The sequence below is a fragment of the Amborella trichopoda genome, chromosome 4 (genome assembly GCF_054954075.1).
Source record: "Amborella trichopoda isolate Santa Cruz 75 chromosome 4, AtrichopodaSantaCruz75HAP2 v2.0, whole genome shotgun sequence".
Classification (NCBI taxonomy): domain Eukaryota; kingdom Viridiplantae; phylum Streptophyta; class Magnoliopsida; order Amborellales; family Amborellaceae; genus Amborella; species Amborella trichopoda.
Window position 1 is genome coordinate 7,951,284 of NC_142339.1, and position 14,147 is coordinate 7,965,430.

General features: G+C 37.2%; 1 protein-coding gene across 1 annotated transcript; it reads left to right on the forward strand.

The window, feature by feature from the left end:
• Positions 1 to 642: 642 nt before the first annotated feature.
• FKF1 (flavin-binding, kelch repeat, f box 1) lies at positions 643 to 11,891 on the forward strand. The gene is made up of 2 exons (XM_006849740.4): positions 643 to 910; positions 9,962 to 11,891. Exons 1-2 carry the CDS (start codon positions 687 to 689, stop codon positions 11,601 to 11,603), a joined length of 1,866 nt encoding a protein of 621 aa, XP_006849803.2. The 5' UTR covers positions 643 to 686; the 3' UTR covers positions 11,604 to 11,891.
• The last annotated feature ends 2,256 nt before the right edge of the window (positions 11,892 to 14,147 follow it).

Consider the following 14,147-nt stretch of genomic DNA (forward strand, 5'->3'; position numbering starts at 1 on the left):
CTGATGACGTGGCATCCCGCGGACAGCAGTTGTAAGAGATATTTTTCCCATCAAAATATCCACTGCCACGTGTCTAAACTAGACCTTTCACTCAGGTTCAGGTTACCTACAGGAATAACCAAATATCGTGCGCTTAATTTCCATACTATACCCATCACTCAATTCGAGGACAAATATTTTTAACCCTTTGTGTTAAATAACAAAAAACACGAACGATTGAACGGTCACATTGGGCTGAAGAAGGCTAGTATTGACCCTAACCCAGCCCTCAAGCCATAGTTGGCTTAGCCCTTACTTTTGGAAGACCGGCCGGACCTGGCCTATTGTCAAATCTAATGCGATGAATTTAAGGTAAAAAAAAAAAAGGAAAAAAATATTAAAAAAAGGAAAGAAGAGAAAAAAAGAGGAAAAAAAGAAAAAAAAAAAAGAAAAGAGAAAGAGAGGAAACCCAGCCCTTAGAATAGAATCACCCAGAGCCACCCAAATAATTTTTTTTTTAAAAAAAATCAACATAAAAGACATTCTCACGGCCTCTTAAATATAGGGGTGTTTTTGAAACTCATTGGAAATCCAGGGGTACTGAACTAACTTTCTACGCCTCTCGCTCTCTATATGTATTGAACAGCATTTGTACACACAGTTGAACTTCTAGAGAGAGAGAGAAAGAGAGAGAGAAAGAGGGCGCCATGGGAGAGTTATGCACAGGAGGGAAACGCTTGAGGAGCGGGCAGTGCACTGAGGAAAAGGAAGAGAAGAACTTCTCCCTTAAACCAGGAATATTTTTCTATCCTACCCCTTCAGCCTTTGTGGTCACTGATGCTTTGGACCCTGACCACCCCATCATCTATGTGAACACCATCTTCGAGCTCTTCACCGGTTACAGAGCAGATGAGGTTCTAGGAAGAAATTGGTATGAAAATTCTACCAAGTTTCATGTGAATCCTTGTTCTGTTGCATTTGTGTTTTGAGTTGAATGGTTTTTGTCATTGTTGTTGTGAGCTAAGATCGTGGGCTTTGTGATTTTCTTGAGAATTTCAGCTGGAACTTGATCATCCTTCTTACAAATATAAATGTTGGTTGTTATGAATGTCTTTGTGGGTGTTTCTTTATTACTTAATTCTGGAGAGGTTTGCTTGGGTTTTAATAGTTACCGCAACTAATGAAATGTTGGCCTCTTGTCAATTGATTGAGAATTTTGCGGGTTTACTTTGTTAGTTTTTTGGAGAGCTATAGCTGGTTTTTTGTGATTATTAAAAATGTTGGTCTTTAGTAATTTTCTGGAATCTTGTTGTTTTATTGCTATGGTTATATTTTTCTTGGTATGGGCTTTAATGATGTTCTTCAGTAATTAATGCTGATATTATACTTATTTTTTATGTTTTTTTCCCTTTTTTTCCCCATACCTTCGTTAAATTCTATTGGGTCTCACCTATGCATAGCTACACAATTGTGTCTCTCTGTTGGGGGGGTGGTATGTTTGTGAGATTTGCTAGGATCATGGTCGTTTGGATTTCAAATTCCCCCCACATCGTTGGAGTGCAAATTGTAATCGATGATTCTTTCTGTTTAACTTATGAAGGGGAAGATATGACATCAGTTATCGATTATTGCCATTACACCTTTAATGCTTAACATAACTAGCTTTGACCCAACAAATGCGGGTTGTTGACAAAAACCCAATATGTATGTCTAATTTTAGGCTTGTCCCAAATTACTCAAATAGGTTTACTCTATGGTAGATCACACAAAATAATCACCCTCACAGGTGACTCCTCTCAACTCTTTCTCCAAGGGGCCCCATCTATATATAGACTATAAGTTCTATAATCTCCCTCACATGTGACTTGTTCTTGTGGCTAAAGTTGTGTATGTAATTAGTGTGTGCATAGACATATCCAAATCGTAATTTTTTCTTTTTTTAATCATCCCAAGTCATGGATATTCTATGACGTATCTGAGTCTAGTGTGCTAGTTTTTGTATTTGGTTTTGTATATATCCATACTAATTTATTGTTGGAAAATGGGTATTATGCATTATAGGTTGAACTAAGCAAGTCATGGGGTTTCCAGTTATATGATTTGCCTAGAGATGGTTGAGTTGTTTGACCATGTTTGGTATTGTACTAACTCCCCCACTCACTCCCCAACCCCCGAAAAAGAAAAGAAAAGAAATACAGAAAAAAAAAAAATCGTACATTTTACTTTAGAATTCGTTTTATGTTCATTTTCCAGAGCATGTTTAGTAGATTCAAGGATCAATGGTGGTCAAGATAGAAAGTGGGAAAATGGTGATAGTTCTAGCTGGTTTAAAAACTTGGTTGTCTACACCTGAAGTGGTATATCAGTTGATGAATTGTACTCAGGATCTGGTGAAACTTGTCATGAAATAGGGAATAATTGTGTGACAAGTGTAGATGGATTGGCTCATAAATTGATTCAAACTGGTGTAATCCAGTTGTGGAGTCTCATGTTCTTTGAATCACTCAATGGTAATCAAGTGTCACAGCTCTAAGTCTGGGTTGCTGGATGAGTATTGTGATGGAGGAATCTTGCACATGATCATCCTGAAGATGATGTCTGAAGTTTTTCTTTTGAAATATACAAATGTATGGTAATTTGCATGTTTGTAAAATGTACAAATGTACAAAAGCCTCCACCCAATCAAGTTGTGCCAAATGTGATATCCGTTCATTAATGGTGTAAAAGGTAATGATTTTTCTTGCATCAATGTGATCCAATGGACAAGAAGCATAGATATTGTATTCTTAATCGCTCTTATTTTGTTTATACATATCAATTTTGAGACTTCTCAAAGTATGATGGCTCTCAAAAACTTGCATTTGTTCATTGTATCAGAAGAATTTTGAAATTATTGAAAAAAATTATCATGATAGTTTATTGATAGTAGTTCTTTCTTCAAAATGTGACAATATAATATACTATTTCGACTTCCACTGACTAGCTAATTACAAGAGATCCTTTGCTTATTAAGCAAATGTGTATGAAGAACCTTGACATGACTTTTGGTAAGGATGCCTTTTAGTTTCTAATTAAGCTAATAAAGGATGCCTAAAGTTCTCCATTGACTTCCTCCTCTTTTTAGATGTAATAATGTGATAATATATCTCCATGTGCCTGGTGCTGGTATGAAATACTTCTTTAGACCTTCTTTATCATAACTAGATTCCATTAGAGAAGGTTTAGAGGCAACATATTTGGGAGAACAATGATGTGATTGGTTCTTTTTCATAAAATAAAGGAATGTCTCAGTTGATGATCGTTGCGGGGATGATGTATTTGGATGGCAAATGTTCTTATACTATGTTTAGGGGAGCTATGTTTCTTGGAGAAACATCTATGAGGATCTAATGGCATTTTGACTAGATATGTGTTCTTTTGGACTTTGGGGCACTTAGCTTGGGAAGGCAAACTAGATATCCCAAGAAGAGTACGTTCCATGAAGACCTTATTTTTCAATAGTCAAAATGGTAAAATTGGTTCTGCTGACGTGGCTAAGGCGAGGTTGTGAGACAACAATCGATGGCTATGTTAATAAATGGAACTCAAAAAGTGGACATCATCATCAGAGCCTTTTCCCCACTATTTGGGGTCTGCCACATGAATCCTAGTCTGCCATTATGTTCTATCAAGGCCCATACACTCAGTGAGGCCATAAGTCCTCACACTTTTCCTCACTACTTTCAACCATACCTTTTGGGCTTACCCCTTACCCTTTTTTAGCCTTCCATTTGAACTAACTCGCACCTCCTAACAGTTGTCGTACTGGGTCTGCATTGTACGTCGCTAGTCCACGTATGTCTACTTTCTCTCATCTTACAGCATATTAGAGCCACACCTAAGTTCTCTCGAATATATTCATTTCGAATTCTTTCCCTTCTTGTTTTGTCACTCATCCATCTCAATATCCTCATCTTAGCTACACTCATCCTATGGGTATGTTGTTTCTTGACCGTCCAATATTTTGCCCCCTAAAAGCAAAGTTGGTATCATAGCTGTCCTATAAAACTTTCCCTTCAACTTTATTGGCATGCAGTGGTCACATAAAATTTTGGTTGTACATCTCCACTTTGGCCACCCAACTCTAATTTTATGTGCGATATATTCTTCAATCTCTCCATTTTCTTGGATTATCAACTCAAGATATTAGAACTGTACTCTTTGTGGTATTTTTTTGCCATCAATTTGCACTACTTCCTTGTCTCTACTACAATTATTACTAAACTTGCATTCCATTATGTCCCAGTCAGGTAATTTTAAAACCTTTAGATTCTAGAGCATTCTTCCAAAATTCTTTGTGCTAACGCCGCTTTGGGTCTCGTCGATTAAAATTTTTGTTTGCAAACATAAACTATGGTAAAATTCATCTTGTAGGTGTTTTGTTAAGTCATCTATAATTAAGACAAAGAGGTATGGGCTCAATGCTGACCTCTGATGTAGATCTATTGTCACTGAAAACTCACTCATCTCTCAACTAGTTGTTCGCACATTCCCTTATACATCTCTCTCACCAAGTCGATATAGTATCTAGAGACTCTTTTCTTTTTCAATCACTCACCAAATTAAATATCGAGTTACTCTATCATAAGCTTTCTCTAGATCCGTAAAGACCATGTAAAGGTATTTTCCCTTCACCCTACACTTCTCAATTATTTTGCCTAAGTAGATAAATAACCTCAATTGTTGCCCTCCTTGGTATAAAACGAAATTGGTTTTTTGATACACTTGTTTCATGTTGGTTTGCTTTAGTGAATGATAAATATGTCTTCCATTTGTGTCTTCCATCATTCTTTTTGAACACATGTGCAAGAGCTCTCTCCGTTGTTTCTTCTGCTGCTTCTCTCTACTCTCTCTATTGCTTCTCTCATCTCTCTTTTCATCTTCCTCTCTTTCTATTTCTTCCTTCCTCTCCTCTGTTCTTTCCCTCTTATCTTTTAGCATTTTATTTTTTTACCATGAACATCTCAGTCATTCTCCCATTCTACTGCTTCCTCTCCTTTTCTGTTTCTTCCTTCTCCACTCTTTCTTCCATTTCTCTTTTCTATTACTGTTTGCATCAATAATGCTTATCTCCCATCAAAACTCCTAGCCATGTGCGGGACTATGGAAGTGGTTCCTAATTTCTTATGTGCTGGGACTCAATGATATATGTGGCATGGAGCACGCAACAGTTAAAACTCATAGCAAGGAAAAAAACTGATCAGAATCTGCTGTGATACCATGTTAAAAGGAAAGGGAACTAAAAAAAACAATGATGACAGTTTTTGATTGACATAATGATGATGATGAACTTCCAAGAGCTGCACTTACCTTTTAAGTCCTACTTGTATTGCTATACAAAGGGACACAACATTATTAACACAGAGCAGGATGGCCTTAATAGCATGAAATTTTTTGTGGGGACCAAAACCTCCAGATTTCCAACACCCAGAAAATTTGTCAAATTTGGTTCCTTGATAGTTCAGATGTCCCCATTTGAATTAATTTTGAATTGCTTGTAATTCTTTGAGTGAGCTTGAATTGTTGAATAAAAGTTTTTTGGTGAGGTAGAAAAATTTTGTGGAATTTAGCCTAGGAGAAGGGAAGGTAGACTCATTAGTTGGAGATCCGAAGGGTAGGCTTTGAAATAGATGATGTTGATGAGGAGCTATGGGTACCTTAACTTTGGATGTGATCAGTTGTAATCAGAGTTCATGAATGCAGAGGTTTACATGTAAAAATAAAATTATCTTATTCTTTTGTGTGATGGCTATGGCTCAAAGGGAGCATTACTCCATTCACTCTTTTCAGGCTGGTGAGTTGAGCTTTTTCCTGCTTAAGTGGATATGAAACAGCTATCTATGTGTCCTTGAGTGATTACACTTTGTAGAGCAGTGGCTAAGTCTTCAGGTGAAGTAGATTACTCATGTAGGTGAATTACAAGGCTATATGGTGGCTAGGTTTGTTTTAGTGGAACAAGTGTTTTGTGGCCTCCTTTTTTTTTTTTGTTCCTTTTTCTGATCATTAACTATACTCCCATTGCTACTAATTTTTGTCAAAAAATGTTTGTATTCCCGAGCCTCTAAGGGCTTTATGCACACCTAAAAAGAGAACGTACAAATTGAGCAATTGAGACTGGCTAATTCATTTGGCTCAATTAGTTTCTGGTAATGTTTTTGTAACTCCATGTGCTAAGCTATCTGCCTAAACATTCGAGTCTCTCTCAGATGTGTTGGTAGTCAATTGTGATGTTTGAGACTTTCTCTAGATTACTTGGAAGATCACATTGAATCGCTGAGGATGACCTGCCCATGTTTTAGCCCATGAAATGGCTCGTGGAAAGTTCCTCTTGTAAAATATTACCCAAATTGTGGTTGACTAATCTAAAGAGCTGGAACCTTCTAATGCATCAACAGTAGCTATATACCCTGAAATGGACAATAACACTTCTCAATCCAAGTTCTATTAGGCACAACCAATCTCTGCTGGCCCAGGGTTGTCCCTGGAGAAACCATCAACGTTGTCAGATTCGCTTCAGAGTCTTCTTTGGTTTGGTGAGAAAAATGAAGCAATTCGGTGCTTCGGCCAATTCAGGGGAAGACTTCGGATTTTTATTTTTATTTTTATTTTTTAATATAAATAAATTAGATGTCTATATATATAAAAATAATGAAAAAAATAATAAAAAATTTCATAAAAATAAAAAATAATAAAAAATTTCATAAAAATAAAAAATAATAAAAAATTTCATAAAAATAAAAAATAAAATACTTTTATGTAGATATTTCTTTGCTTATAGGTCGAAGAGGCTGAAGGTTCGATCGAATTGGCCTGAAGCAAACCCGAATCTGACTGAAGTGGACCGAAGCGGTAGTACCAGGCTTCGCTTTGCTCTGTCTAGGCCTAAAATCCGAAGGCTTAGGCCTCTTCGGCCGTAGCAAAGTGAGTTTGACAACAATGGTAACCATGAATTTTTAGCTTTGTGGTTATCGGGGCAGGATTAGACAAGTATCCTCGGTCTGCTATTTGCCGTGATAGTGCACCATGTAATTGTATTCCAATGATTTTATAGGTTCATATGAGAATGTCCTCAAAACTCCCTCCTGGTCATTGCCCTAGATGTCTTAGGCTGATTTGAGACCTGGTATTGTGGGACTAGATGTGTTTCTCCCAACCTTGAAGCTTTGAACGATATGATGATAGTAAGATGTGTTATAATTATTTTTGTAATAGTTGACTACCATGGAGGATGTTTTTTGGACTTCATGAATATCTTATAATAGATGCACAAGAAAAATGACCTTGTCAAAGTTTGAAAAGATAATTTCGTTAGGTGACCTGATTTTGGAGGTGTTATCTATGAGGATTAAGAAGGCAAAACTGAGTATCAGTGTCCTTCGGGATTAAGTGTGACCTATGAGAGTTAAATTGAGAAAACCCACAGATTAGGCCACCAAATTTTGCGAGTTCTTAAATAATTTGCATTCTGTGCACCATTTAAGGGATTGCGACCATATAAAAACGTTTTAACATCACCCCTGATGTATGTTCAATTTATCTAGAATCTGAAGAATATGATAAACAAGTAAAGTAAAGAAAGAAACAACTTTCTAAGGGGCAACCAATCCAATCAACATTTGAGAAACCTTGGACAACTATTCTATTGGTTAGTGGACAACAAGATATACTTTACTTTCCTTTGCTACTTTTGGTTTCTTGATTTTATTTTGAACCCCTTTCTTAGCTACACATTGACATGAAATCTCCACCATTTCAAGCATTTGGCCTTCTAGTTTCGCCACTTTGCACAATTTTATTTTGAGAATGTTAACATTGTATTACTATAAAATTGTTGTTACAAGGTATGTCCCTTGAGAGGGGGGACAGGCAAAGCAAAAAGGAAAACAAACTGCTCTCATCTAGGGTGGGAGCCTAAGGAGCCCTGAACTACTCAATCCTCAGGATTACGGCTCCCTCTTTGGCCAAGACATCCGCAAGAGAGTTACTCTCGCGCCACACTTGATTCCAAGATACAAACATTCCTGAGCAAAGACGGGCTATTTCCTCAAAAATATGGGCGAGTGTCCACAGGTAGGTGCTTGCTGACGATGCCCACCGGATATCATTGACGCGCCACTTTCCACAAATTGTCCTCTATTCTATGGAATGTTAGTCTATGCTTACCCCTCTACCATGTTCCTCTTTTTTGCACCTTAGATATCTTTGTGCTTTGTTGCTTGCCTTCAACTGAGTTACCCCAAACTCCAATGATTCAGATAACAACTAGAGAATCAATTACTTCTGGTGATCATCTTAACAGTGGAGGTGTTGGTGGGAAACTTTAGAGAGATGGCTCCTGTACCTTAATATTGTGAGAGTGTTTGTCATTGTTGTTATTCATCTAGCCAAATCTAGAGCGGCAACCAAGTCCTCTTTTATTTGGGGTGTGTCTCTCACATTAGGCTAAGTCATCAGCTATTTTCCATATGTCAGCACCTTTGGTGCAACTTGAGGTATGCTTTCTCCTGATCATCATCACCATTAGAGCTTTTTCCGAACTAATTGGTGTCGGCTACATGAATCCGAATCCGGCATTCTGCTCTATCAAGGGCCATACCCTTAGTGAGGCCATTAGTTCCCATATCTTTTTCTCACAACTTCCAACCATATTCTTGTAGACGTACCCCTTGCCTTTTTTTAGCCTTCCACTTGAACTAACTTATACCTCCTAACAGGTGTTGTACTAGGTCTGCTTTGCACATGGCCAACCCACCTAAATCTACTTTTTTTTATCTTATCTCCTATCAGTGACACACCTAAATTCTCCCGAATATATTAATTTCAAATTCTATCCATTCTTGTCTTGCCACTCATTTAATAATTTTTTTCTTGATAGTCTTTATAATATCTATTGTGTCAAAGTCTACATTACAGATTGTGGGAACAATGTCTAGTCAAAATGTTTATATAAGGGTGAGGCCCTAAACAATCAAATTAAGGTGCATCTAAAAAATTCCTTAGAAAATGTTGTTTTGCTGCTGAAAAACCCTCCATTCGATCATCTCGACCTCAAGATGTATGGACATGAGAAGAAATAAATTTGAAGTATTGGAAATAGTGCATATTGTAGTGTATTATCTAGATTGTGAATTTTCAAGATTTTCAATTGTGCATAGATCTGCTCGATCTACACTATTTTTAACTTTAGATTTTGTATTAGAGATGAAAATAGATTTTCAGGCGATCATAAAGATTTTTGATACTGAAACAACATATTTCGGCACTATTTGAAGGTGCGTCCTACTTTGATTGACATTTCATGGAAAACTTCTGCTTGGGATGATCTCTCCTGTATATTTCATCTCGGTGGGCTTTGGGATAGGGTCAAAATTGATTCTATAAGTTTTAAAACCTTGGAGACACATATTTTGATGATAATAGAATATAGAGGTTAAATTATGATAATAGAAATGTAAAGATTGAACAACTATCTGAAAGACATGAAAGCTTTTCTGGTTTTTATTTGAGCTAATGCCTGTAAGATATTGCTTACAAATGCGATGACAAGTTCAATATATCTTATTCAATGCATGAGATGCAATATGAAACATATGCTTGTAAACTGTGTCTTACTGTACTATCTGTTTTCACTATTTCTATTAATCACAATAATCCATAGGGAAAGCATATCATTCACATCCTGCGTATAGTACATTATCCAGAGCTGTGTCATCCACCATGGATCCTCAACATTGGACACTGGAAATAAACCACAATTCCAGTTACATATTTTGGTGGTTGGAACTGCAGTTTGTCTCCACTGTCCATATTGAGGACAGACGGTAGATAGTGCAGCTGCACATACAGAGGACATGTATCATTTACTTTTCCTAATTTATATAGTTTGTCACAGTTTCAATCCTTTGACACTTAAATTGCCTCTCTGTCTCTGTTCCCTTTGCAGCCGTTTCTTACAATATAGGGACCCCTTCGCACAAAGGCGACACCCCTTGGTGGACCCTGTGGTCGTCTCAGAGATACGTAAATGCCTTGAAGAAGGGATTGAATTCCAAGGGGAGCTCCTCAATTTCCGAAAGGATGGAACTCCCCTAGTGAACAGGCTAAGGCTGAGTCCTATACACAATGATGATGGCATAGTGACCCACATACTCGGTATCCAAATATTCAGTGAAGCAAACATTGACATAGACCGATTATCCTACCCAGTCTTCAAGCAAACATCTTGCCACCACCCCAATGAAGTGAACACTGATTCTTTCTACTATCTCCAAGCACCCAATAGCCATGGTCACCCTTGTCGCCACATATGTGGAATTCTTCAGCTCTCTGATGAAGTTCTATCACAAAATATCTTGGCCCGCCTGTCACCTAGAGATGTGGCATCAGTTGGTTTGGTGTGTCGAAGGCTTCGCCAGCTAACGAAAAATGAGCATTTGTGGAAGATGGTGTGTCAAAATGCATGGGGAAGAGAGGCAACCGGGATCTTAGAGTCAATTCCTGTTACTAAAAGATTGGGTTGGGGCCGTTTAGCTAGAGAGCTCACTACATTGGAAGCAGCAGCTTGGAAGAAGCTCACAGTTGGTGGTGCTGTAGAGCCTTCAAGATGCAACTTTAGTGCTTGTGCAGCTGGTAATCGACTGGTTCTCTTTGGTGGAGAGGGGGTTAATATGCAGCCTATGGATGATACTTTTGTGCTCGATCTTGATTCAGCCAATCCAGAATGGCGAAGAGTTAAGGTCTCATCAACCCCACCTGGTCGGTGGGGCCACACACTCTCATGTTTGAATGGCTCATGGCTTGTGGTTTTTGGGGGTTGTGGAAGTCAAGGACTTCTAAACGATGTATTTGTTTTGGACTTAGATGCCCAACAACCAGCTTGGAAAGAGGTTTTAGGTATTGCACCTCCCCTTCCAAGATCATGGCATAGCTCTTGCACAGTCGATGGCTCAAAACTAGTTGTTTCGGGTGGCTGCACTGATGCTGGAGTGCTCTTAAGTGATACATTCTTGTTGGATCTCACGGTGGACAAGCCCATGTGGAGGGAGATACCCACATCTTGGACCCCGCCCTCTAGGCTAGGGCACACGCTTTCTGTCTACGATGGTAAGAAGATACTGATGTTTGGTGGTCTAGCAAAGAGTGGGCCTCTTCGTTTGAGATCTAATGAGGCATACACAATTGATATTGAAGAGGAAGAGCCAAGGTGGAGGCAACATAGTGGAACTGGGTTTCCTAGTGTTGGTAGCCAGAGTGCCATAGCACCTCCTCCTAGACTTGACCATGTTGCAGTGAGCTTGCCTTGTGGGAGGAGTATCATATTTGGAGGTTCGGTTGCTGGTTTGCACTCAGCTTCTCAGCTCTTTCTTCTTGATCCAAGAGAAGAGAAACCAACATGGAGGATGTTAAATGTTCCTGGTCAGCAACCGAAATTTGCGTGGGGTCACAGCACCTGTGTGGTTGGAGGAACTAGAGTTTTGGTGTTAGGTGGTAACACTGGTGAAGAGTGGATATTGAATGAGCTCCATGAGTTATCGTTGGTGAGCAAACCAGAGATGGATCCGGAGATGATGACCAGTAACCATTAAGCGAGCAACCGACTTTGCAGGGGACTGAAACCACTATCTTTGTACATTAACATCTAACTGGATCACTGTAGTTTCGTTTACTTTTTCTTTTTTTTTGGATTTTGGGTTGGGATGTGTTTGTGTGCCTCTTAATTTCAGTAGAGTTGGTAGGGTATTGTGGGTATGATATTCTTTTTGTTTTTCAGAACACGGCTGTCATGTAACATTTGTGTAGTCTTTATCCTCTATAAACTCAATTGAAGAGTGTATCATAGTTGGTCACTGATCAAGATTAGGGTTATGGTTTCATACTTCTGTTGTCTAACATCGTGCATATTTTCTTGGCTTAGAGCATACCACACTTCTCCATGTTGTCTTCTAACTATGAGTTATTTATGTTGTACAACTGTTTGGTGACAGGATTGATGGATGAGTTTAATCTATCGTGTTTTGTGCATGTTGGCATTGATTGCATGGATTCACATTGCACCAGTATTTTTTAAACTGAAATTTTACTTCGAGCTAACTACGGTATTAAAGTCATGTTTCCTCAAGTGTACGGGTCAGTGTCTTAAAAAACCGGTGAGCCAGCTCGGAGCTGCCTCTGGAGCTCTAGAAGTGGTGGGGATCGGTCTAGCTTTAAAGAGCCTCTTGACTCATGCGGTTTCCACCGATCTATTTATCTGTTGTATTCTTTTTGGTTTATAAAGAAATATCCTTTGAAAACAGAGTCTTAATCCGGTTTACTGGTTTGAATTGGCTTGGTTGGTGACCGTTTTGGTGTGACAGTTTGGGTTTTAAAGCATTGGTACAGATCTTATTATCTCTACTAATGAAAATGGGGATTTTCTACTCCACTCAGAATCAGCAGGTGGACTCGGGCTATCGGCTTGAGTATCTTTTTTTGAGTTTGTACATGAAAAACCAAGGAGAGTTGGATTTTTTAGTTTTTATTCATATCCAATCCCTATTTTTACCTGTTTCGATCGTATCCATTCTTACTGCTGACACTATCAATTAACTCCTTCAAAATATCTCTCTAATCTATTGAAAAAATAGTTAGGGGTTTTCTTCCCCACTGAATTATCAAAAAAAAAATTTGCATTTGGGATTTTTTGGAAAAAAAATGTCGGCCTTTCTTTTATTCTAATATCGTTTTTTAACCAAATCATCTTATATGTGATTCAGATTATTGGTCTTGGAGCCCTCTAATGGATTTCTATAGAAATTTGTTGGATGTAAAAGTAAAAATAGAAGAAATCAAAGCTCAAATTTTGTTGGATGTAAAAGTAAAAATACAAGAAATCGGAAGTTCAAATTTTGTGGGTTTTCTGTACTTAAAAATGAAATAATTTGATTTATCTCATTTTTCACGAAATTTGCTGAAATTTGTCCTCAAGTGTTCCTATCGCATTGATCTACTCCCTAGCACTTTTTCTGGTTAAAAAAAAGAAAAACCCTGGAAATCTCCAATTTTGACTTTTGTTTTTCTTCCATTTTTTGCTCATGTTATTTTCGAAGTGATTTTTTATTTTGATTTTGTTTTATAGATGAAATAATATCGACTTAGATTCCGAATGATTTTTTTTTTTTTTTACAGTTTTTTTATATACTTTAACCAAATTTTGTTATTTTAGGTTTTTTCCTTTTTTTTGTCATTTTTTCCCCTTTTTTAAGCCCTAGATTGTCTTTGGAAAGGCTTAGATAATTTTTAAAATATATGTATTCATTTTGTTTTCTGAAAATTTGAAAAGAATTGGAAACTTTTTGTAGATTAGAAAGGTTTTCTTTATATTTATGTATATTCCGAGTTATGTTGGATGGTTTTTTTTTTGTGTCGACTCAAGGCTTCCCAAAAAATGTTTGAGATATCTAAATTTTCATAAATATTACAATGATTTTTGTCTGATATCCCTTACGTAGGGTGTAGTTAATGTTTTAATAATATTTGTATTAACTGTACTTTTTTTGTCTTTGCTTAGGGTATTCCCTGATGAAGTTTCTGTAGGGCTTAGGATTTATAAAACGAAAACAAAGCTTCACCTCAATTTCTCATCGAGAATAGAACTTTGAGCGAGCATCAGAAATCCTCATGGTGGCTTTACAATCAATTTCTAACACCAACAATAAAATTTGAAGTTAAAAAATTGTACATATTTTGCGGAACTGTGAATACTTATTTTTAAGGTGAAATAGATGGTCGAGATGATTTGTTGCAATATACGCTATTTCTAGAACTGGAAATCCGAATTTTTTTTTACAACTATAATGTTCAAGATGAGATGATTGATTTAAAGGTTTTTCAACACTTGAATTGCAATTTTTAATGAGTTATGTGGTGAGGCTTTACTTATTTTGATAGGGTTTCCCTTTACTGAATAGATTTTAGAAAATCTAAAACTTTTATAAATATCTTCTTTTTTTTCTTTGTTAGCTAGGGTTGTCATTGTATTTTCATTAATTAGGGTTTAATTTTTTTACTTTTTTTTCATATTTACTTCATTTTATAGTGTAAAATGACTATGTGGTACTCAAACAAGAATCAAATTTTCACTATTCTTGTCT